The 25,423-nt window shown below is 37.6% G+C and overlaps 1 protein-coding gene, 1 non-coding gene and 2 pseudogenes across 3 annotated transcripts in view; 1 reads left to right on the forward strand and 3 right to left on the reverse strand.

The window, feature by feature from the left end:
• Positions 1-11,933: 11,933 nt before the first annotated feature.
• Positions 11,934-12,041, reverse strand: LOC144217907 (U6 spliceosomal RNA). Its single transcript, XR_013330985.1, has one exon. It is a non-coding gene; the product is annotated as a U6 spliceosomal RNA (small nuclear RNA).
• A 1,574-nt stretch (positions 12,042-13,615) lies between these two features.
• The window catches only part of CDK15 (cyclin dependent kinase 15), an 80,249-nt gene continuing 68,441 nt past the window's right edge, over positions 13,616-25,423 (forward strand). For both annotated transcript variants that reach the window (XM_077747627.1, XM_077747628.1), the window contains exons 1-4: positions 13,616-13,738; positions 14,451-14,600; positions 14,806-14,903; positions 23,014-23,093. In XM_077747627.1, coding sequence (XP_077603753.1) covers positions 13,616-13,738; positions 14,451-14,600; positions 14,806-14,903; positions 23,014-23,093 — 451 coding nt within the window. The remainder of the gene's footprint in view (positions 13,739-14,450; positions 14,601-14,805; positions 14,904-23,013; positions 23,094-25,423) is intronic.
• LOC144217919 (U2 spliceosomal RNA) lies at positions 16,726-16,949 on the reverse strand (annotated as a pseudogene).
• On the reverse strand, positions 17,289-17,512 carry LOC144217921 (U2 spliceosomal RNA; annotated as a pseudogene).

Raw genomic sequence — 25,423 nt, forward strand, 5'->3', positions numbered from 1 at the left:
GAGACCCTAGTTCAGAGTCCTTCTGGGTTTTGTGAGTGGGGGAAATACTTGTGTTTGAGAAACAGAAAGAAGACTAAAATATCTAGCAGAGTGTATGAGAGGGAAGAATGGTAGCAAATGAGGTTGTAGTGATTATGTAGGGGTTGGTAGGACAGGATATGAGGTTGTTTTTATTCCAAATGCGAGGGAAATCATTAGAAGAAAGTTTTAAGTGGGGGAGTCATCTGATCTGATTTACACTTTTGAAAAATTTCATTCTGTCTAGTGCTTTATGTGTACTTCCTGCTTTATTACACAGAATATTAAAAAGAAGCTTAATTAAGGATTGAGATTTAGTAATATTAGTATTTTGCTTCATTAATATTTACTTCATTTAAGTTCATTCTGAAAGAATATATTATAGGAGAGTAAGAACAGAAGCATCGAGACTAAGTAGGAAGTATTGCATTAAGTCAGAGGAGAGATGATGATGCTTTGGACTACAGTGATTTTAATACAAACTGAGAATTAGATTTTTTAAAATTATGTAATTGCCTTTATTTGAACTTATACACTGCTACAAGATTACATCACTTTTCAGAGTTGAGAATCAGATAGATTTGAGATATCCTCTGGAAGCAGAATTGGCATAATTTAATTATGGATTAGACATGATATTCAATTCAAATACTTCCTGCTTTTTTTTCTTGAATAACTGATTCATAGGGACTCCATTTTCTGAACTGGAGAAGACTAAGAAGAAGCATCTTGGCTTGATTCAAGGAGTCTGTTTTTGGCATGACTTTGGGATACCTTTTGGGCATACAAGGGGAAATGTCAAATTGGCCATTGGTCTTTTGGGTAGAAATTGGGGCTGGAGATAGAGATTTGAGAGTCGTTTGCACACAGGTACCATTCAAAGCTGAAGGGATTAGATGAAATTATCTGGGAGGAAAGTGGAGATAAGAAACTGGAGAGGAGGACTATGCATGGGGTTGCCCAAACTTGGAAGTTGAGCAGAGGAGGAGACAGGAAAGATAATTACAGGGAAGTCCCCACAGAGGTAGGATGAAAACTAGGAAAGTGACCATTTCACAGACATCAAAGAGGCTTTCAAGAAGAGTGACCCCATAAATGGTGTTGAATGTTGCTTTACAGTAGAGATAAGGTCTAATAAGCCTTTACATTTGATAAGATGGACTCTCTGGTGACTTGGCAAGAGGCTTTATTGGGAGTGAGTTAAAGAGAGAACAGGAGGTAAGGAAGTAGAGACATCATCTTCAAGAAGTTTTTCTGTGAATTGTGATATAGACCTAGGGCAATAGCTGGAGGGGGTGTGGAGTCAAGGTTTAGAATAGATACCCAAAACCCAAGCATTAAAAAGCAAAACCAAAAACAAATAGTTGATGGAAGGCAAACTAGATTTCCTATTGGAAAGAATGTGACCTTGCAAAGAAAAAAAGAAAGATATTCAAACATGTCTTTCTATACATTGTCGTAGACTCAATACTGTCAGCACACAATCTGAGTTGAATCTGTTTATAAATACAGGGTTTTTGGTTGTTTTTTTTTAGCATACATTATACTAATTTGCAAGCCTGTAGATTCTAAGCTCCCAGACAGTGTTTTTCTCACTTTTAAGTGGTGGCCTAGAACCAGTGTTTACTTGTTGTTCATTTTGACCCCAGTCATTCACATTGTATGTGTATATGTGTGGGGGTGGGGCTGCATTCACACACATATATAAATGCTGTTATTTAATTAACAGACAATCTGAATGGAGTATAAGATACAGTTCATGCCCTCAAAGAAGATACTTACCAACTTGTTAGGAAAACAATCAAAATAATGGTTAGAACGCACACCTGAGACGATCAGGGATCCAAGAGTTCAGCACTGAGAGAGACTGGGGGTGGTGATAGGAGAGGGATCAAGGAAGAAGGAAAGGTTCAGAGCAGAGCTGTAACCTCAGGTAGGACTTGAAGGAGGAACAGGCCCAGGAAAGGGAGGAACATATCAGATGAGAACACAAGAAAGTTCAGTCACAACAGCAGGGAAGGTTTGGTGGACATTGAGGTGTGAATACTGGGGAACGGAGTAGGTGTATGACTGGGGAACAGAGGTGAGCAGGACAGGATAGCCAGGTTGTGAGAAGCCAGGCTGAAGAATTGAGCCTTGATTCTGTAGGTGTGTAGGGGAACTTTGAGAAGTGATCAAAGAGGAATTTTTAAAATATATCACAAAAAGACCTTTTGGGCCTTCAAAGTAGAGTTTTAGTCTGTGTATCTTATTCTACTTAACCACTAAAATAGAAGCTGAGTATGTTACACTTTTTATTCTTACTGAAGTAGATAAGATTTCTTTCCTGATAAAAATAACCTAGACCATAGGGTACCCGGGTGGCTTAATCAGTTAAGCATCTGACTTTGACTCAGGTCATGATCTCATGGTTCATGGGTTCGAGCCCCGTATCCGGCTCTGTGCTGACAGCTAGCTCAGAGCCTGGAGCCTGTTTTCAGATTCTGTATCTTCCTCTCTTTCTGACCCTCCCCTGTTCATGCTCTCTCTCTCTCTCTCTCAGAAATAAATAAAACATTAAAAAAATTTTTTTTAATAATAAAATAAAAATAACCTAGACCTTTGTTTTAAAAATGGATGCTGAGATTCTAAATAGCTGAAGGATAAGATAGGGGCACCCAACTCTCATTGACATCAGGGAGCTCCTTACTACATGGCTGAACTTCATGAAAGAATGTAATGTCTCAAATAAGAAGCAAAGACCTGCTGATGACATATTGTAATTTAGGGGAATTATTTAAATAGAAATGCTTCTACTCATCTCATACTAAGAATAATTAGTGGATTGAATACTAACCACCAGATGTAGGTAAGCAGATGCTAACATGCTATTTTTAGAATGGAAGCACATGGCTATATGAGAATTGCTGAGACATATATTCATAAAGTCTATATTATGACATCTAAGTAACCATTAAAGCATGTTTAAGTATCTATATCTGTATCTGAGTTGTTGTGTAATATGTGCCTAATAATGTTACACTTCTCATTCTTTCCTTGTCTCTGTTTTGTCGACTAAACCTGTTCTACTGACATATCTTAGCATTCTGGATCTCAAGCTGGGCATTACAAGTCTGTCTTTTTTTTTCCGCTAAAAATAAAAAGCGGTAGTTGGGCTAAAAACTCTTTTTTGTGTGTATTACAATGTATAACTTGTAAATTGTTATAAACATTTAAAGAAAACATTTAGGTCCCAACCTACAAAAAAAGTGTCTCAAATATTTATTTGCAAGTGAGAAGTTTGAAACTTAGCATGTTTTCCCATAGAAACAGCAAGGTAAATCATTGTTTTGTTCCTGAACGAATCCACAAATGTTATTTGATTTATGATGCTGTTCAAATAATGTGCATTTGCAATGAAAAAATACAGCTGAAATACTTTATAATTTTAAAAACAAGAAGGAAAACCCGTTGGTATTGAGCGGGTAATTTTTCATTAACTCCAGGTACTTAAAAGCGGGTGTTAAGGATGGAGAGTTAGATGGAAGTTGTGGAGCTCTGGAGCACACAAGGGACCGGGTGGGCGAACGGGAAGCAGTGTCCACCNGGAAAACGTGCCTCCTTATATATGTACGCAGATCAAGATGTCCTACCCTATTGTGAAGCAATTGTGATAAATTAATAAAATCCCTACAACTTGGCAAACATTTATATATAAAATCCCGCATTGCCAATCTGTTGGCACACCCCTGTAAACCTTCACCAACCGCCCCTCCTGGAGCAATGGGACTGACAGCCACGCGGTGGCGGAATTCTCGGGCTGATTGGAAAACCACTTTTCCCTTCGCATAGTGGTGAGGGGTTGTAAAACCCACAAGCAGCTTGTCTTTATTAAAAGGTTCGATACTGTATTTTGTTGACCATGGGTTTGTTTGTTTTGCATTCACCTTTAATTTTTTTACTTTTAAAAATATTGAAGATTTTTTTGTTGTTGTTATTTTGATTTATCTTGATTAAGGGTTTTTTGTGTGGATTTTTTTTAAATGCTCCCTGATGCCTTATCCCAATCCAGGCACTGGTGGGAAGCAGTGAGCAAGGAAGACAGGCAGCACCCCCCCTCCCCCACCATGTTATACTTTTCTGTCTTCCTTTCTCCCTCTTGCCTTTGTCCCTCCGTCCCTTCCACTTCTTTTTTAATTTTTAAATCTGCTTTTCTTACTTTGGGCCTCCAGCTCCAGCAACCTTCCCTGGCAGTTATGGGAGGCTGTCCCATGGCCAGGAGCCGCCTGGCTCTTGGGGACTGGGAGCTGGGGAGGGCACAGTATTTCTGAGGGGAAGAGACCTAATCTATTTTGACAGGTTTTAAAATGCTTTTTTTTTTTTTTAAAGCGGTTAAACCCTCTAAATTTCAGAGCTTTGGGGCCAAGTCTGGTTTGCCCATGCCTAGTAACTACTAGTCTTATGTATATGATAAATGCAGCTGAAGGGGGAAAAAACTGATTAAGTAACTAGACAAGGAAAAGAAAAAAGATTCTTTAAAAAGGATTATGTAATGTGAGACAGAGATTGCCTGAGATGGAATCACTTTGGCTGTGAGTGGCAAAGTCCAAAAGAAAGTCCAAAGAAAACTGGGGTGAGTCACGTGTGGTGGGAAGAGAGATTTAGTGTTTGGGATGGTTATTCCCTTGAAAAAGAAGTTGAGAGGGAGGAAAAGTTGATTTGGCCAGTTCTGCATGCTGGCCACCGAGTGGTGCTGTGGGTACAGGCTGGTTGCTTTCAGGAAAGAGGCACAGAAGGGTTCAGGCATCCTGGGAAAGAAATAGGGGAAGGTCAGCCACAGAAATTGAAAGAATCAGAAATTTACAGGTCAGGTTTTTGTAAGTTGTACTTATTTGTGTTTAAGTACCCACAATATATGCATATTTTAAAGTAGTAGTAACTTTCAGGAGATATTTCAAACAGTTCTAAAACTCTACTACTTTTAGTACTGTGGAATGTACTACAGGCCAGCATGGACGGGTTCCCGGCTAGACCACTTTACTCTGACAGAGCAAGAAACTTTAGGGTAATGTTAAGGAAGTTTATGGGAGCATTTTATAATGCATTCCACACAAATTAACAATGTCAAGTTGGACAAGGTACCAGCATTCTTTAGTTACTACTTCTGTAGTAGACTAATTGTTCTGACTCTACATCGACTATGAGGTGCTGCTAGAAAGAAATGGGTGGAGTTGAAGACAGCAGATGGAGTATGCTCATCTCACCTCTACTTTCAGATACATATGTTTCCTATCAGAGAAGTTCTTTCATATGAGTTAGGATATTATCCTAAATACCAAGAAGCAAAATTTCCTTTCATACAAGGGAACAGTATGCTAAGTTGATGGACCCACTGTGTGTCAGGGGAAAGAATGTTCATAGCACCTTTGAGTGTTCATGGTGTGGAGATATGGTTAAGAGCATAGACCCTCGAGTTAATGCTGATGGGTTTAAATTCTAATTCTAACACCAATACTCTAAGAAACTTTGGATAATCCTCCAGTTTTCTCGACTAAACTTTGGGAAATAATTATCTATGTCACAGAATTCGTGAGATAATGTGACCTAAATGTTTGGTGAGAAAGGATCAGAAAATGCTGATAATGCCTAAGGAAAGAAGGGAGGACCAGCACAGACCTGGAGATTCTTTGGTATGACTGATTATCTCTCTATTTTAAAATTGTATCAAGGAGGAGAATGGTCAAATAGGTTAAAAGTATGGATTTTGGAGCTGCTCTGCCTTGGTTCAAATCCTGGTTCCATCACTTCTTGCGTGTGCGGCCATGGGCAAATTATTTAATACTGTGACGACAGAATTGTTATGTGTAAATACAAATAATGTGTTTGCCTTATTATTATTGTCACTTTTTTTTCTGCCTATAGCTGGAAGACTTGGACTAAACATGTGACAAGATCCCTTGCTATGGACCTGATTATGCTATATTTACAAATCTATTTTTTATAAAACATTAAATTGTTCTTTTTAAAAAATCATACTGCTATATTGAAGGTGGAAATTTAAATATGGAATTGGTGTTCCCCCATTTCAGTGGACACCAAATCATCAGTTTAAGTCATATCTGGAATTTTTTAATGCATTCAGACTCAAGAAATTAAAACAAATAAATAATCATACAAATGCAAAGAACAACAAAGAGAAAACATCTGGTCTGTAGAAGCATGGATTTCCCAAGGATTCCTACAATTTTAGATAATTGGTCCTTTTTAGGTATAGTGTTCAGTATAATTGCATTGTTTCACAAGCTAAGTCATTCTGTCATGAGAACACCTTGCAATTAGATTTCTTGTCAGTGAAATGTTTTTTTAACCGCCATTGCTTTTCAGTAGGTTCAGAATGTGGTTCTACACATATGAAATCATTCAGCATTCTTGAGTGTTCCATCTGTAGTTAACAGTTTTGATTTACAACAGGTAAACTGCTCTTTCAGAAGCCAATGCCAGGATGTGGGGAGAGCCTCAATGAGAGGCAGGAATTTAATATCAGAGCCAGTAGCACAGAACTTAAGCCAGAAAACTTGTAATTGAGGCATTTGGCATTTCGAGCAGAAATTTCCAGGGCTCCAGAAATTGTCCTCTAAATCAATAAGAACTTGTGCAATTTGTAAATGTGGTCATTGTGCTTCATATGCTTTCTCAATAACTCATAAGTTTTGATTGTTAACTTTCTTGAAGGCAATGAAAAAAGAAGATAACACTGGAATTTATGCATTCAACTGCATTGTGGAAACTAAGTACAAGTACAACAAACAGCACATGAATATGCAATAGTAATATGATGTAAATAAAGACATGTTAGCTACATCTAACAGAACAAAGGAGATTCAGATTCCATATGCTTGCAGTTCTGCTTATTGTCAGAAGACAGCACTCTCAGCATGTAAAAGTTTCAAGTTAAACTATTCCAGGAAGAAGGAAGACATGTGATTTAAGAATCCTACATTATAGCTTTTATTTGGACCAAAGATGATGTCATGTTCTTCCTGATTCATGAACTAGAGTCACTTACCTATTCCTGGTTCATCCTGTATATAATAACTAATTGAAATTTAGGCCAAATAAGTAATGAGAAATACAACCAAACTGAGATTTTTGTGCTCTTTGTACAAATACTATTATCAGAGGGAGGTGGGTGAGAAATAGGCTAGATGGGTGATGTGTATTAGGAGGGCACTGGTGATGAGCACAGGGTGTTGTCTGTAACACTGAATGCTACTTCTGAAACCAATATTGCACTGTCTGTTAACCACCTAAAATTTAAATAAAAACAAAACAAAACAAAAATACTGTTCTCAGTGTGCCCTCATGAAATAAAATTTGGAAAATTTGGTAGTTTGGGGAGCTTAAACATTTTTTTTTACTATTGCTAGTTGAGTAACCTTGAGAAAGTTAAACTCTTTGAGACTCAGTTCTTCCATGATCAAGTGGAGATAATAATGGTATCTACTTCTTGTCATGAAATTGTAGGATCAGCTTGGAGTCTGACACAGAACAAGCACTGATGTGGTTGCTGTTGCTATTATTCTTATTCTTATTCTTATTATTTCTGTGTTTTTATCTAAAGCCTCTCCTGCCTTGTTGGGAGTAGGCAGGAATACAAGCAGTAAGTAATCAAAATGTTTAGATTTCACGTGAATATGTTTTTTAAAATATTCTTTTTCTACTTTCTTTTTAGAAAATTCTTAAACACACAAAAATGAAGTTCCATATAGCCATCACATAGCTTAAACAACTATCAATATTTTACCAATTTTTTTTATCCCCAACATTATTTCTCTGGAATATTTTAGAGCAAGGAAATTATGTCATTCTACCTTAAATACTTGAGTAGGCATCTCTAAATGTAGGATTGTTTTAAAAACATATTCACCATGCAAGATTAAAAATAAATTCTTAAGATTATCTGATACCATATTTAAATTTCCATATTTGGATCGGAAATGTTGTTCTGCAGTGGTTACCAGGAGCTGGGACTGGGGGCAATGGGGGAATGTCTGTCAAACGCTGCAAAGTTTCAGGGGTACCTGGGTGGCTCAATCAGTTAAGTGTCTGACTCTCAGTTTCAGCTCAGATCATGATCTCATTGTTCGTGGGATGGAGCCCCACGTAGGGTTCTGAGCTGGCAGCATGGAGCCTGATTGGGATTCTCTCTCTCCCTCTCTCGGTGCCCTCTCCCCCCGCTTGTGCCCTCTCTTTCTCAAAAATAAATAAACAAACATTAAAAAAACACAAAGGCTGCAAAGTTTCAGATATGCAGGATGAATAAGTTCTGGAGATCTAATGTATAGCAGGGTGATTACAGTTGACAACGCTGTACTGTGTACTTGAAATTTGCTAGAATAGGGTTTTGTTTTTGTTTTCCAAGAGAGATCTTGATTGCTCTTACCAAAACAAGTTAACTATGTGAGGTGAGAGAGATGTTAATTAGCTCATTGTGGTAAATATTCACAATGTATACATATATCAAAATGTCACCTCATACACCTTAAATATATGCAATTTTTACTTGTCAATTATACCTTCATAAAGCTGGGGGAAAAAGAAATGTCACTTTAAAATTGATTTGTTCAAAACAGGATCCAAACAAGGTCTACATATTTTCTGTTTGTTGTGTCTTTGAAGACTTTATAATTCACTTTTTTTTATGCCATTAATTTGCTAGAGAATCAAGTTATTTGTCCTTTCTGATTTGGTTGTTTGCTTCATTATGGTGTTAACTTCTCTGTCCTCTATATTTCTTGTAACTTGGTTTTAGATCTTAGACAATTGATTAGATTCCGAATCTTTTTTTTTTAAAATTATTTATTTTGAGAGAAAGAGCTCGAGCAGGGGATGGGCAGAAAGAGAGAGAGAGAGAGAGAGAATCCCAAGAAGGCTTTATGCTGTCAGCACACAGCCTGATGCAGGGCTCAAATTCATGAACTGTGAGATCATGACTGAAGCTGAAGTCGAATGCTTAACTGACTGAGCCATCCAGGAGCCCCTAAATTTTTTTCTTTAGCCAAAAATATATCACAAGTGATGCTGTATACTTCCTGGCTGTTAGTGTCTGGATATCCCAAATACAGTGGAGCTAAGATTGGTCAGTAGACTCAGATGTTGTAAACCTGACCCTTCATTGTAAAGTTCCTTATCAATCTTCTACCTGATGAGTTTAGCCTTCACTGATGATTGTTGCTTAGCTCTGTGACTGTATAATAATGAACTATCTACTTCAATCATTTCTTCTTCATTTATTAGCTGATATCCGTCTATAAGGAAGAATATCCCCCTCATTAATTATTTGATAACACTGGAAAAACAATTTCCATATAAAAGACGAAATAAACTTAATTTTCCCCCTTTATTTATTATATTTAGTCATGAATTGGTTCACTAGAAACCTCTAAGTGATAATTTTGTTTAGATAAATGTATGGATTTTATGTATTTCTAGTGTTTCAATCCATTGCAGTCATTGTTCTTTTTGATACTCACATTGTCCCATCTTAAGCCAAATGAGAGTCCCTTCAAGTTGGCTCCTATGTCCTTTTAACATGATTCCCATTGACATAAGATGAACCTGGGACATCTTTCTTTTTTTAAAAAGTTTTTATTTAAATTCCAGTTAGGTAACATATAGTTAGTTTCAGGTGTATGATATTCAACTCTTCCATACAGCACCCAGTGCTCATCACAAATGCACTTCACCCATTTAACTCAAGACCCATCCACCTCCCTTCTGCTAACAATCAGTTCTGAGAGATCTTTCTTGATAACTTCTTAGATTTCATCTTCTAGGTACTCAGCCACCATTTCTCCATGGATGCTTGGTTCTTTTTAATGGAAAATGATATTTAGGGACCACAAACTGAGTACTAGGGTTGTTCATTACTATTTTTTATAGTTTGTTGTAAAATCGGTTTCCATATAACACCCAATGCTCATCCCAACAAGAGCCCTCCTCCATGCCCATCACCCCCCTTCCCCTCTCCAACACCCTCACTTTGTTCTCGGTATTCAAGAGTCTCTCATGGTTTGCCTCCTTCTCTCTCCCCAACTATTTTTCTCCCTTCTCCTCCCCCATGGTGCTCTGTTAAGTTTCTCCTGTTCCACTTATAAGTGAAAACATATGGTATCTGTCCTTCTCTGCCTGACTTATTTCACTCAGCATAACATCCACCTTGCTACAAATGGCCAGATTTCATTCTTTCTCATTGCCATGTAGTATCCCATTGTATGGATAAACCACATCTTTTTGATCCATTCATCAATTGATGGACATTTTCATTACTATTGAGTCTACATTGTTTCTAGGTCTTTTGGATGACAGAATTCTTTTTTAAAGAAAAAAATTTATAAGTTCATATGGATATTTCCAAATCAAATTTAAGATAATATGATTTGGGGGCACCTGGCTGGCTCAGTCAGTAGATTATGTGACTCTTAGTCTCAGGGTTGTGAGTTTGAGCCCCATATTGGGTGCAGAAATTACTTAAGAAGTTAAAGATGACATGATTTTTACTTGACTTGTTTGATTTAATATTTATGTCTATTTTTTCTTATGCTGAAAAGTTTAGTTCTGATGACATTGTCATAATTATTTGTTTAATCCTAAAATACACCATTAACAGTTTCAAATAAGAGCAATTCTGCTAATGCTAGTAAAATTACTGACTACAATGTATTTCTCCTCATGTCTTTGCCAGAAAAAAACACAAAAGCATTTTGCTTTTTCCACTTAAAAATATATTTTGATGATCACAGACTGTCATTACATAGAGATCTCTCCTTATAGCTGCATATTACTCCATTGTTGTGGATGTTTATTTTTAATGTTTTTGACAAACTTCACATTATTCCTCATCTTATTGTCTGTTGAATGCTTGTGATAATCTACATATTCTAGAAGGGTTATAATTAAACCACAATTCCTAATAATCTGGCTAAATTTGGACAGAATGCAAATATTGGAAAAAAGTGTAAATTTTCAACTATAGTACAGTAGTTTGAATACCCACCAACTGAGAAAGGAAGAAGGACTCCCAAAATGTAGGGAGGGAGAATCTGGCCTGAAATTGTCTATAACCTGTAATTTTACTGCTTGTTAAAAAATGGCCACTATTTGTCTTAATACAGATAGATTCCCTGAAAACAGAGCCTGAAACAAAAGCTTATGTGCTAACACTTAATAATTTTGAGGTGAGGTGTTATGTGCAATCCCAAGGAAGTAGAAGGGAGGGGAAAAGGAAGCAAAGCAGAGGAGGGAGAGCAGATACATGGAGTATGTTTCTGAGCTGGCCTCACCTCCCTAACAGACATTGTTGGTATCACAATGGTGGCAGTGAACTCTGCAAGACTTCCTCGTTTCTCCATTGTGTCACCTGGCCCTGGCAGGCTAGTGCCTAGGCACGGGAGTCTCTCCTTGTCAGTCAGCTTCATGTGTGGGGGCTCTTTGGTCTGTGACAGGGGAAGGTAGAGGTAACAGTGGTCATGCTTTGAGACAACATAGCAGGCTTCTCAAGCCATGAAACTGACGAGGCCGCTGAGACAGGTCCAGCCAACCTGGAGTGGTATGAGCCTTGAGTCCAATTCACAATTCAAAATGAAATCTGTCCCTACTCAGAAATATTAGATAATAAAATTTGTTTTGGGCACAGAACTAGAAAACATCCTTTTTTCAATGTTTACTTATAGGGGCACAGAGAGAGGGAAATAGGATCCAAAGCAGGCTCTGCGCTGACTGCAGCAAGACCAATGTGGGGCTCAAACCCACAAACCCTGAGATCATGACCTGGGCCGACATCAGACACTTAACCAACTGAGCCACTCAGGTGCCCCTTGAGCTAGAATTAAATGCCATCTAATATTTTTCTTTGACTTTATTTATTTATTTGTATTTTCAATATGGAATGCTACATGAATTTGTGTGTCATCCTTGTGCAGGAGCCATACTGATCTTCTCTGTATTGTTACGATTTTTAGTATATGTGCTTCCAAACTGAGCACTTCCTTGACTTTAAAGAAGACTGTAAATAATTTTTGAAAATTCTGAAGGGTATTTCACAATTTCCCTGAGTAGCTCATCTAGTATCTAAACATAGCATTTCTAACCTTAAAAGCATCAGTCTATTCTATTTAAGCAATTTGTGACTTAGGTGAATAACCCCCTAGCTAGTAAAAATGCTAGCCATTTAAAAAATCTAAAACTTATGATAATTAGAGGGCAATAAGGAAAAACTGCCTCACGCATGCTCTGGGTTTTTTTATGATAAAATTCACAATCTCCTTTTAGGCAGAAGTCAGCATTTCTCATAAAATGTATTATAATCAAATTATGATAAATTCTAACAGAATTAAGTATTCTGAGAAATTAACTTCTTTCACTCTCTGTTGATTGTTGGTCAATTGTTTGTATTAGTTTAGCAGGTCACTTTTTTAAACTAAATGTCTCTAATTTGAGTGAATCTTTAAATTGGCCTGTTTTACATCTCTTCTCTTATGGCAATTTTGAAATAAAACTTCAATACATACTCATATTTAAATTATCTGAAAGTTTTAAAATAAGTACCAACTTACTGAGGTTCAGATATCAAATATACATAAATATTGCTGTGGTAATAGTCATGACTCATTTTTCTCCCTTAACAATACTGTGTGTGTGTGTGTGTGGGTGTGTGTGTGTGTGTATCCTACATTCTGTCTCACTCTGATTAGTGCATTATGGTGGCATTAACATTAGGAATCTATGAGAGAAAAAGTTCTGTTCAAACACTACAAAATTAGCTCAAGCTATTTCCTTGACGCGTCATGCTATTAATATGGTAAACATTAATTACATTCACGTGGCAGGAAGGGGTGGGGAAGAAATGGGAAGAAGGGAGAAAGAGAAGGAGATATTTCATGCAAACTCCTCTCTCCCCACCATTGGATAATATCATTATTTGTATAGTAAAAACAACACAGGTGCTTACTAGGTCATTTTTGAATCAGTGAATGGATGACTACTGCTCTGGGGCTATTAAATATTATATACTATTGTTTGGAGGCAAAGACATAGAGAAGCTATTTTCTTGTTCTATGATTCTATGTTTCTTTGACTACTAAAAGTTGGCTAGGTTGCAAATTTATTTTAAAGTCTGAGAAGCAAAATGCTTTCAGATGAAAGGCAGGGAGAAAATACTCTTCAACACGTCCACTTTAGCACCAGGAAGCCCAATCAATATCATTATCATTTACATGGATCAGCAATGTAAGTTCATAAAAGCTATGTATACTAACAGCACTAACTTATGCCTGGAATAAGAAATTGGTGCCAAAACTGATCCTATCCAGTATTAGCTGTCCTGTTTTCGGTTGTGCACGCAAGAATGCAGGTGGCCACCTTTCCGATGTAGTTTCTTGCACTGATAAGGAAAAACTGCTGAAGTCATGAGGCTGCTCCGCTCAGAGCCCTCATGTGAGTCATATGAAAGCTCCAGCATTACTGACCTCTGGCAAAAAGGGAGTGAACGAGAACAGGAGAGGCAAAGGGGAGAGGGGAGAGGTTCAAGTGCGGGTTTTCTCCTTGAACCTAGAAGATTATGGGTCAAGAGCTGTGTACAAAGACTCTCCAGCCTGGATGCAGCTGCCATCGCTGTTGGGAGGGAGGCGAAGCACACAGCTGTCAGAGGACTGCGCCTGTGCCGGCGGAGCCTGCGACCGAGGTATTTGTATCCCCGGAGGAGCATCTTCCTCTGTTGATAAACTAAGGAGCTCAGAGAATCCCTTTTTGGAGCAGAGTCTGATTTCTCTGCGGTGGGTCAAAACCAATAAAAAGAAAATTCTATTAAAGTCATTGAGAATTTATGGCTGTTGCTATCAAGTTTGGGGATGTTCTTGTAAACCAGAAGGGAAAAATAATCCTATGCTTTGGGCTACACGAAACTCTGACTCGAAGTTGAGAAAGTAGTTATTCTCTTGGAATATCTGAAGTACTAAGTTACAGAGCTGAGCCCCAGAAAGCAAGCTGCAGTATTGGTATGCTATGGATTCAAAATCATGATTAGCTTATGGTTATTAGCAATGACATACTAGAAAATTATTCCCCAAAAGAGATAAATTAAGAGAACATGAAAAGACAAGACTGAATAAAACAGAGAAAAATTGGAAACAGTCCATCAGAGAGATTTAGGTTAATCTAAGTGTTAAAGAAATATTTTTAAGTGAAGAAACAATGGAGAGTTTTAGCAGGTGATATCATTATGGCCTTTTTTAAGGATGTGACTTTCCGGAAAGGATTTGCTTTTGGGGTGTAGGAGGCTTAGAAAACATCTGAAGAGTAATAACATTCAGGTAAATGAAGGAAAAATGCTTTATGCCAGCCACTGAGTCTTGACTTTGCATAAATTTTATTCCTGTACTCTCTTTTTTCGCTAGCTAACAGACCTAAAAGAAGCATCATGTTCCATGACTTCATTTCACCCCAGGGGACTTCAGGCCATCCGTGCCCGGAAGTACAAGAGTAAAAGGCCACGGAGTAACAGTGATTCTTTTCAGGAAGAGGATCTGAGGCAGGGTTTTCAGTGGGTGAGTGAACAGCTGATGTTGAAGTAGAAGGATTTAATATGTGCTTGTCTAGGAAGCTGGCCTTTACTTTCAGGGCAAGTACTGAGAGGGCCTTCCCAAGTATACTTGGGCAATGCTGTCTAATTTCTCTGGGAAAAAAGTCAACCCTTAAAAATGTGTTCTTTCTTTCTTTCCCACCTCTCTCCCCTCCCCCATTCCCCTTAAGCAAAGGAAGAGCCTCCCTTTTGGGGCAGCCTCATCTTACTTGAACTTGGAGAAACTGGGTGAAGGTTCTTATGCCACAGTTTACAAGGGGATTAGCAGGTGAGTGACTCATAAGTGGGAGAGACTCTGGAGATGAGGCTCCCACCCCTCTGATTTGAAATTATGGAGCCAGGTGACACATGGCAGAAGTTCAGGACCGGTGTAAGACACCATAATCAAAAGCAAGATTTATAATAGAAAAAGTTAAAAAAAAAAAACAAAAACAAAGTAAAACCTGGTCACAAATGCCCATTGATGGAGTACTGGCTAAATAATCACCATGCAGTGAAATAGTGTGCAGCCATCTGAAGTATGAAGTACATGTACTAATACAAAACGATGTCCAATATTTTAAAAGACAAAGCAAATTACAGAACTATATGTATCCTATATTCTCATTTAGAAAAATTGCACTCAGTTGTACTGTACATGTATAAATTTATATGTGCATTGAGGAGTCTGGAAAAATGCAGAAGAGATTGTGAAAACTAGTTACTTCTAGTGGCTAAAACTGTGGGCAAAGAAAGATTACTCAAACTTTTCACTTTATTCCTTACCACAAAGGCATTACATTTATAATTTTAAAATAAGTTTAAAAATATCTCAGAGATGGATGCCAAATAAATTCAACATCAATTACTACTTTTTAAGACTGAGTGGGCACCTGGGTGGCTCAGTCAGTTAAGTGTACAACTTTGGCTCAGGTCATGATCTCACAGTCCATGGGTTTAAGCCCCGCATCAGGCTCTGTGCTGACAGCACAGAACCTGGAGCCTGCTTCAGATTCTGTGTCTCGCTCTCTTTCTGACCCTCCCCTGCCTGCTCTCTGTCTCTCAAGATAAAATAAAGACATAAAAAAAAAACTTAAAAAAAAAAGACTGAGCAAGATAGGAATAGCATGATAATTCCTCATTATGATGTAGAATATTTCAAATCAACAATCCACATACCTTCTTAGTTAAATACTAGAGACACTTCCACTGACTCAGAGATGGAGAGGAATGCCCATTATCCTTCACTGTTAAAGATTATAGTAAATATTCTAGCCAAAATGACCAAAAAAACCCTGAATATCATTTTCGTGGATTACAGAATTTTCTACCTAAAAAGCCCAAGGCAATCATCTAGGAAACCAGTAGCAGCAGTAAGATAGAATAAGGTGATCAGTTACAAAATCTAAATAAACTTATCAAAAGTTGCCTTAGATATTAACAATAACCAGTTACTAGAAATATAGTAAGGGAAGTTACTCTCACAATAACAAAAACAAAAAACATTAGTATCAAAAAATGGGCAAGGGTTTACTAAGGGATATAAAGACTTGAGACAAAGTCAGACAGGCATTCATTCATTCTACTAATATTTATTAAGCACCTGTCTGTGCCAGACACTCTTTTAGCCAATAAAGATTCATTGGAGAACAAAGGTGACAAAATTCTCGGCTCTTACGGAGTGTACATACTAGTCACAGTAAGATAGGCAATAAACAAACTAATGAAAGACTGAGTTTGTCAAAGAGTGAAAAGTGCTTTGGAAAAGAATAAAATGGTGAAGAGGGATGAGGAGTGTCAGAGTGGGGTGGTGGATGACTATTCTAGAGAATAGATCATCTCTCTAATAGAGAGATGAGAAGGGAACGCTTGAACACAGATGCTGACAAAGATAAGGCCTGAGCCGTGTGTGTGTGTGTGTGTGTGTGTGTGTGTGTGTAGTAGAAGAGAGCCTCATGCAGAGGGAACAGCAGGTAACAGATCCCTGAGGCAGGAGGAGGCCAGGCAATGGAGTGGAAAGTGGAAGGACATGCAGACAGGAAAGAGCTGCAGTTGCAGTAGATTGGGTATATCAAGTCTTATGGATTATTCCAGAGACTATTAAAGTACAGAATATTTGAATTAGAACATCTAATAGTGCAAAGATGTCAGCAATTCTTTAATTTCAAGTTTTAATATTTTCTATTCTTTAAATTAATTTGTTTATTTTGAGACACACAGAGAGTGTGCATGTGTGCATGTGTGCGCGCGCACACACACGTGAGTGGGGGAGGGGCAAACGGGGGAGGGGGAGAGAATCCCACACTTGATCTTAGCCAAAAGGCCGAGAAGCGATTGGAGGGGGAGAGAATCCCAAGCAGGCTCCACACTGTCAGCACAGAACCTGAGGTGGGGCTAGATCCCACAAACCATGAGATCATAACCTGAGCCAAAATCAAGAGTTAGATACTCAACCGACTGAGCCACCCAGGCGACCCTCAAGTTTTAATATATTCTCAATACGTTCAAAACCTNCCTCATGCAGAGGGAACAGCAGGTAACAGATCCCTGAGGCAGGAGGAGGCCAGGCAATGGAGTGGAAAGTGGAAGGACATGCAGACAGGAAAGAGCTGCAGTTGCAGTAGATTGGGTATATCAAGTCTTATGGATTATTCCAGAGACTATTAAAGTACAGAATATTTGAATTAGAACATCTAATAGTGCAAAGATGTCAGCAATTCTTTAATTTCAAGTTTTAATATTTTCTATTCTTTAAATTAATTTGTTTATTTTGAGACACACAGAGAGTGTGCATGTGTGCATGTGTGCGCGCGCACACACACGTGAGTGGGGGAGGGGCAAACGGGGGAGGGGGAGAGAATCCCACACTTGATCTTAGCCAAAAGGCCGAGAAGCGATTGGAGGGGGAGAGAATCCCAAGCAGGCTCCACACTGTCAGCACAGAACCTGAGGTGGGGCTAGATCCCACAAACCATGAGATCATAACCTGAGCCAAAATCAAGAGTTAGATACTCAACCGACTGAGCCACCCAGGCGACCCTCAAGTTTTAATATATTCTCAATACGTTCAAAACCTACAATAATTAAAATAGTTTAGTATAAGAAAAGACAGATCAAAGAAATATGATTTTTTTAAGTCAGAACAGTCACAAACCCAAGTATATGTAATATATAATTTAATATATACATCTAATATATAGTCAGGGTATATATGTCAAATCACTATCAAATCAGTGGGGAAAAGAGGACAGTCCAATAAACAAAGCTGGGATGATTGTTAGCAACTTGGAAGAAAGTAAATATACAATATGAATTCCTAGTAGATTAAAGAGCTAAATGAAAAAGAAGAGATAAGAACTGGAAGAATAGAGAGAGGCATTCTGTGTAACCTTTGGGCTGGAAAGGTCTGTCTCTACAAAATACTGAAGTCACAACCCTTAAGTGTCCATGGTGCCCCATCTACCCATGTATGTTCTAAGGAGCCCTAGTTTTGAGAGAACTTCGGATATTTTATTGAAAGTTACCATTGCCAAATTGTTGCAGGGAACCCTAAAACAAAATAAAAAATGTGATCCTTTATTATAGATGCTCTCAGCATCTTTAAAATGATAATGTGTACTGTGACTGTCTAAGAAAGATTAAGAAAATTTTAAAAAATTGTCTAATGTTTATTTATCTTTGAGACAGACAGAGAGAGAGAGAAAGAAGTAGAGGGGCAGAAAGAGAGAGAAACATAGAATCCGAAGCTGACTCCAGGCTCTGAGCTGTCAGCACAGAGCCCAATGCAGGGCTTGAACTCACAAACTGTGAGATCATGACCTGATGCTTAACTGACAGAGCCACCCAGGTGCCCCAACAAAAATTTTAAAGTATAAAGCATTTTCTAAACATATTTGACCAAGAAACTGTTTGGGGAGGTGGGGAGAATTTCACAGAGGTATGCTCTGAGTAAAACATTTTGGAAAATATTGAACTTCATAAAAATTTTAAAGTTTCAAATTTCAAAGACATATTAAAGTAGACAAAAGAAATTGGTGAAAAGTATATGCAACATATTTCCATTAAAAAGATATGCAAAATATTTCAAAATTCATTGCAAATGAGCAAATCACAAAAGAACAGAAAAAACCAATAAACAAGATAACTCAGGTCCACAAATAGTTAAATAGAAATTAAAATGTGATAATCCTTTTTAGGAAAATTAAGCAGGCAAAAAAAAAAAATGAAGATAAAAGTATGACCCCAAAAAACAAACCCCACATTTATAAGGGTATGTCAAAGGGACACAGGAACCAACTGAAAGAGCTCCCAAAGGACAAATATGGAAAAATTTGAGCAGCAAAATAAACTAATACTGGATTATAACTCAAAGTGTAAAATGAATATCTATGAGTCTACGCTGGTATAAATAAATGGCTCAATAAATCAATAAATGAGAGAGAAGAGACAAATTTCCTGTGCAGCAGACTTCCAAGTAATTTATATAAATAATCCACCCTCAAGGAAGTGAAGCATAAATCCCTACTCTTAAGTGTGACCTACTCATAGTGACGTTCTTCGAAAAGTACACTGCAGAAAGGGAGTGGGGGGGGAGGGAAGAACTACAGTGAAGAAACCTGACAGACACGACCTTAGCCTGGTGATTAAGGCCAATATTAAAATCAAAATTTCTGATGATAGTATGTATCCTTAATATGATGGGATGAAAATGGCACTTTACCTTCTCAAAATTCGTATCACCAGTCTAATCATCAGAAAACCATCAGAAATATTGCAATAGAGAGGTATCCTACAAAATTTTTCACCAGTACTCCTCAAAACTGTCCTGGTCATCAACAACAAGGAAAGTTTAGGAACCTGTCACAGCCCAGAGGAGCCTGAGGAGACGTGACAACTATATATAATGTGGTATCCTACATGGAATCCTGAAACAGAGAAAGGACATTAGGTAAAAACTAAGGAAATCCTGGGGGCGCCTGGATGGTGCAGCCGGTTGAGTGTCCCTCTTTCAGCTCAGGTCATTGTCTCATGGTTTGTGAGGTCGAGACCCGTGTAGGCTATGCACTGACAGCCAAGAGCCTACTTGGGATTCTCTCTCCCCCTCTCTCTGCACTTCCCCACTCCCCCCTCAAAATAAATAAATTTAACAAACAAACCTAAGGAAATCCTAATAATCATACTACAATATATAAGTGTATCAAATCAACACATTGTACAGCTTTNGCTCAAAACTGTCCTGGTCATCAACCACAAGGAAAGTTTAGGAACCTGTCACAGTCCAGAGGAGCCTGAGGAGACGTGACAACTATATATAATGTGGTATCCTACATGGAATCCTGAAACAGAGAAAGGACATTAGGTAAAAACTAAGGAAATCCTGGGGGCGCCTGGATGGTGCAGCCGGTTGAGTGTCCCTCTTTCAGCTCAGGTCATTGTCTCATGGTTTGTGAGGTCGAGACCCGTGTAGGCTATGCACTGACAGCCAAGAGCCTACTTGGGATTCTCTCTCCCCCTCTCTCTGCACTTCCCCACTCCCCCCTCAAAATAAATAAATTTAACAAACAAACCTAAGGAAATCCTAATAATCATACTACAATATATAAGTGTATCAAATCAACACATTGTACAGCTTTAACCTACACATTCTGTCAATTATATCTNTCCCCCTCAAAATAAATAAATTTAACAAACAAACAAACAAACCTAAGGAAATCCTAATAATCATACTGCAATATATAAGTGTATCAAATCAACACATTGTACAGCTTTAACCTACAAATTCTGTCAATTATATCTCAAAGTCAAAAAGACTAAGATAGATAAATTTATTGATTTCATAGTTATACATATCTACCATGATATCTACTTTAAAAGAAATAAAAAGAAAGCATTTTGAAATCACATTGGAAAACCATAATAAACTTATAAATATTATTTTAAAAGGCAATATGTAAGAGCAAATAAATTTTTAAAACTTAAAAATCATCAGGGTGCCTGGGTGGCTCCATCAATTAAGCATCTCACTCTTGATTTCCGCTCAGGTCCTGATCCCAGGGTTGTGGGATTAAGCCCACATCGGGCTCTGCATTGAGAGTGGAGACTGCTTAAGGTTCTCTTTCTCTCCCTCTGCCCCTCTTCCCTCCTCACGTTCTCTCTTCTCTCTCACTCTCACTCTCTAAAAAATAAAATAAAATAAAACTTAAAAATCCTCTGTGAGGCAGGGGGATGGCTCAGTTGATTAAGTGGCTGACTCTTGATTTCGGCTCAGTTCATGATCTTACAGTGTCAGGCTTCATGCTGTCAGCATGGGATTCTACTTCTCTCTCTGTCCCTCTCCTGCTTGCTCATGCTCTTTCTGTCTCTCTCAATGTTAATAAATAACTTTAAAAAATCATCTATAATCCATCACTCTAGCATAGCAATTGCACATGCACATTTTGTCTTCTACTTGCAGTTTATTTAAAGTAACAAACATGGTGTGCTTGCTATTTTGTGTTCTATTGTTTATTTTATCATGAATATTTTCCACTCTCTACATGTCTCTGGACTTGAGCTTTTGACATGAATTCAAAATATTCCATTGTGTTGATGTACCACACATTTTTAAATTGTTCTAATGTTGCACATTGCAGCTACTTCTATTTAGTTCTATTATAACACAGTAGTGAAAATCTTATGTGCATTTGGAATTTAAAAATCATTATTAAATAAGTTTATTGGGAAAAATTCCTGGGTCTGGTACTTTTATGGCTTTTCCTGTGTATTATCATGTTGCACTACCTCCAAAATTACCAATGTATGATGCAGCCCACAAAATACAATACAATGTTACCATAAAAAACTAAATAATTCTTAATAAACTGTAAGCTTTAGTTAATAATAATGTATCAATATTCGTTCATTAATGACAACAAAGGTATCATACTAATATATTGATAGTAGAAGAAACTGGATGGGGGTATATGAGAACTCTCTGTACTATCTTCTCAATTTTTCTGTAAATCTAAATCTGTTCTAAAAAATGAAAAATCAAAACAAAATAAAAACTCTGCCCAGTGTTGGCAAGAAAGTGCTGGAATGGCCATTCTCATGACCAATTAGTGGTGTGATCACTCTGTGGCATAATTTGGGATCATGCATTCAAAGACAGTAAAAACTTGTGCATAGCATACTCTGACTTAGCAATTCCAAATCTACCCTAAGAAAATAAGGGCTGTGTGAAAAGACTGATCTAAAAACATGATCATGACTATATTTTCATAATAGTCAAAAGAAACAATTTGAAAACATTTGGAACTGGCCAAGCATAAACACACTACAGTGTATTTATATGATGAAATATTATATCATTATTAAATACCACACAGTACAAGAATGAATAAAAGAAAAATTAAATGGTGGAAAAGCAAGCTACTAATATGATATGAATCTCACTATACTGAAAATCATATATTTATACTTGTATTAAAATCTCAGTTCTCCAGCACTTCACTTACATCAGTGAACAAAACATTGAATAAGGAGAGAGCGGGAGGAGATTAAGAGAGAGAGAGGTAATGACGGGCTTGGGCAGGTCAGATGGCACCTAGGAGGTAATTTTAAGAATTTGGCTTTTACTTAGAATGAAATGTGACTGGGGCATCCGGGTGGCTCCGTCAGTTAAGCATCGACTTTTGATCTAGGCTCAGGTCATGATCTCGCAGTTTGTGGGTTCCAGCCCCCTCCCCCCGCATCGGGCTCTGCACTGATGGTGCAGAGCCTGATTGGGATTCTGTCTCTTTTTCTCTCTCACCTTCTCTGATTTGTGCACACGCGTGCCCACACACACACACACACACACACACACACACTTTCTATCTCAAAATAAATACATAAGAAAAAAAATTTAACAAAGTGAAACGTGACAATAATGGTGGGGTTTGAGCAGAGAAGTGATTTGTTCTGACATTCCTTTAAAAAGAATCCCCTGGCTGCTCTATTGAGACTAGACAGTAGGGGTACAAACGTACAAGTAGGGAAACTGTCAGGAGGTCACTGCAATAATTCAGATGAACAATAAGGATGGCCCAAATAAGTGCACAAAAGGAAATGAAAGGAACAATATACATCAAAATATTATGAGGATGGGTTTAGTGCCTTTCTGTATTCTCCAAAGTTTCTATAATGAGTATATATCTCCAAGGTTTCTATAATGAGTAAAGAGAAAAAAAATATTTTGGTATACATACATATGACTTTTAAAACAGTTTATTTTTAGAATATTTTGGATTCATATGCTGGAATATATTTGGAAGGAAAAGCTACTTTCATTAAACTATCCTTAGTATAAACTGCTGCTATGAACCATCTCAATAAGTGTGTGTCCTCCCCATCCCTCTCCCCACCCCTGACTCTTCCAGGATAAATGGACAACTAGTGGCTCTAAAAGTCATCAGCATGAATGCAGAGGAAGGAGTTCCTTTTACAGCTATTCGAGAAGGTAAGATCCAAGAGATCTATGTTACAGGTCCTTGATTTGGTAAAAAATCCATGGAGTCTATCCATTTGGCATCTAGCTTTTGATATTTCTAGAAGTAATATTATAATTGCAACTGGAGAACAGTATGGAGGCTCCTCAAAAAATTAAAAATAGAACTACCCTATGGCCCAGCAATTGCATTACTAGGTATTTATCCAAAGAATACAAAAATGCTGATTTGAAGGGGCACATTCACCCCCAAAGTTTATAGAAATGCTATCCACAATCGCCAAATTATGGAAAGAGCCCAATGTCCATCAACTGATGAGTGGATAAAGAAAATGTGGTAGGTATGTGTGTAGATATATACATACACAATAGAATGTATGTAGATATAGGTATCTTCACTCAATGGAATATTACTTAGTGATCAAAAAGAATGCAATCTTGCCATTTGCACTAACATGGTTGGAACTAGAGTGTACTATGCTAAGCGAAACGAGTCAGTCCAAGAAAGACAAATATCATATGATTTCACTCAAATGTGGAATTTAAGAAAAACAACAGATGAACATAGGGGAAGGGAAGGAAAAATAAGTTAAAAAGAGAGGGAGGCAAACCATAAGAGACTCTTAAATACGAAGAACAAACAGGATTGCTGGAGGGGCATGGGGGAATGGGCTAAATGGGTGACGGGCATTAAGGAAGGCACTTGTTGGGATGAGCCCTGAGTGTTATATATAAGTGATGAATCACTGGGTTCTACTCCTGAAACCAGTACTACACTGTATGTTAACTAATTTGAATTTAAATTAAAAAAAATAATAATTGCAACTGTATTCTTCATAATACTTTTCAGAGCATACTTATACTATCATTTTATGATTTATTCTTGAGGAAATTAAGATGCAAAACTATTCTATTAGTTGAGGAAGCCCATGAATTCAATGAATATTTACTAAATACCTTCTGTGTGTTTGGCCCCATCCTAAAGTACTAAGACTATATCTATATAAGTCCAGACAAATCCATATAAACAGGGAGAAAGGATAAAACCACACAAATTCTCAGTAAGCAATTTACCTGAAAATCCTAAGTTGTTTCTAAAGCATTTAAAAAAACTCTTTGGGAAGACACTAATTTTAGTGTTGTCCCTCTATGTTCTCTGTACCCTGAGAGTATAGCACATGGGTAAGGAATCTGGTGTCAGAGGGACTTGGGTTTGAATCCCAAATTTGCCAATTGGTATGACCATGGTTAGATTACTTTACCTATTTTAGGCCCCATTTATTGCAGAAAGAGGATAATAGTACCTTTTTTCTTGAGTTATAATGAGGATTAAATGAGAATAGGCATATAAAGAACTTACCACATTTTCAAAGTTCAACAAACGTTGGCCATAATTGTTCTATTCTTGTTCTTTCTCTTTAGTGATGTCTTGTTCACCATCAAGATAACTAATAGTTTATAATATAAGAATCAAAATTCAATAGAGTAAAAATAAATCATTAAAAATACAATTTATTAGGGTGCCTGGGTGGCTTAGTCAGTTGAGTATCTGACTTTGACTCAGGTCATGATCTCGCAGTTGGTGAGTTCCAGCCCCGCATCGAGCTCTTGGTTGTCAGAGTGGAGCCTGCTTCCCATCCTCTGTTTCCCTCTCTCTGCCCCTCCCCTCCCTCTGAAAAATAAACATTAAAAAAAAGAGAAAAGAATCACCAATCATCTACAATTCTGTATCACAAAATTATTTTAAAAATACAATTTATTAACATTATTACATGAGCCATTTGTTTTTTAAAAATGTTTTAATGTTTATTTTTGAGAGAGAGAGTCAGAGCATGAGCAGGGGAGGAGCAGAGAGACAGGGGATTGACTGGAAGCAGGCTCCAGACTCTGAGCTGTCAGCACACAGCCCAATGCAGGGCTCAAACCCATAGACCACAAGATCATGACCTAACCCAAAGCTGGACTCTTAACTGACTGAGCTACCCAGGTGCCCATACATGAGCCATTTGAAAACAAATGATGATAGGATTGCTATTCATTTCAGAAAAAAAAAAGAAAGAAAAAAGAAAAGAATGAAAGAAAAAAAGATGAAAAGAAAAGAAATGGCTCTTTTTTTTTACTTTCTCCCTTGTCAACTATTTTATTTTCCCCTTCTTTATGGAACACACACTACATGCCCAGCATATTGCTGGACGTTATGCAGGATGAGAAGAAAAAGCCCTGATCTTTCTCTGTATCATTTTCAGTTCTTAACAGAGCAGATGATTCAAGTTACAAGTGTTATAATGGAGGTTAGAAAGAGACATAAACTAACATGAGAACCAGTTAGTCTCAGTGTGGCT

Source organism: Crocuta crocuta, unplaced genomic scaffold, assembly GCF_008692635.1.
Source record: "Crocuta crocuta isolate KB4526 unplaced genomic scaffold, BGI_CrCroc_1.0 scaffold159, whole genome shotgun sequence".
Classification (NCBI taxonomy): domain Eukaryota; kingdom Metazoa; phylum Chordata; class Mammalia; order Carnivora; family Hyaenidae; genus Crocuta; species Crocuta crocuta.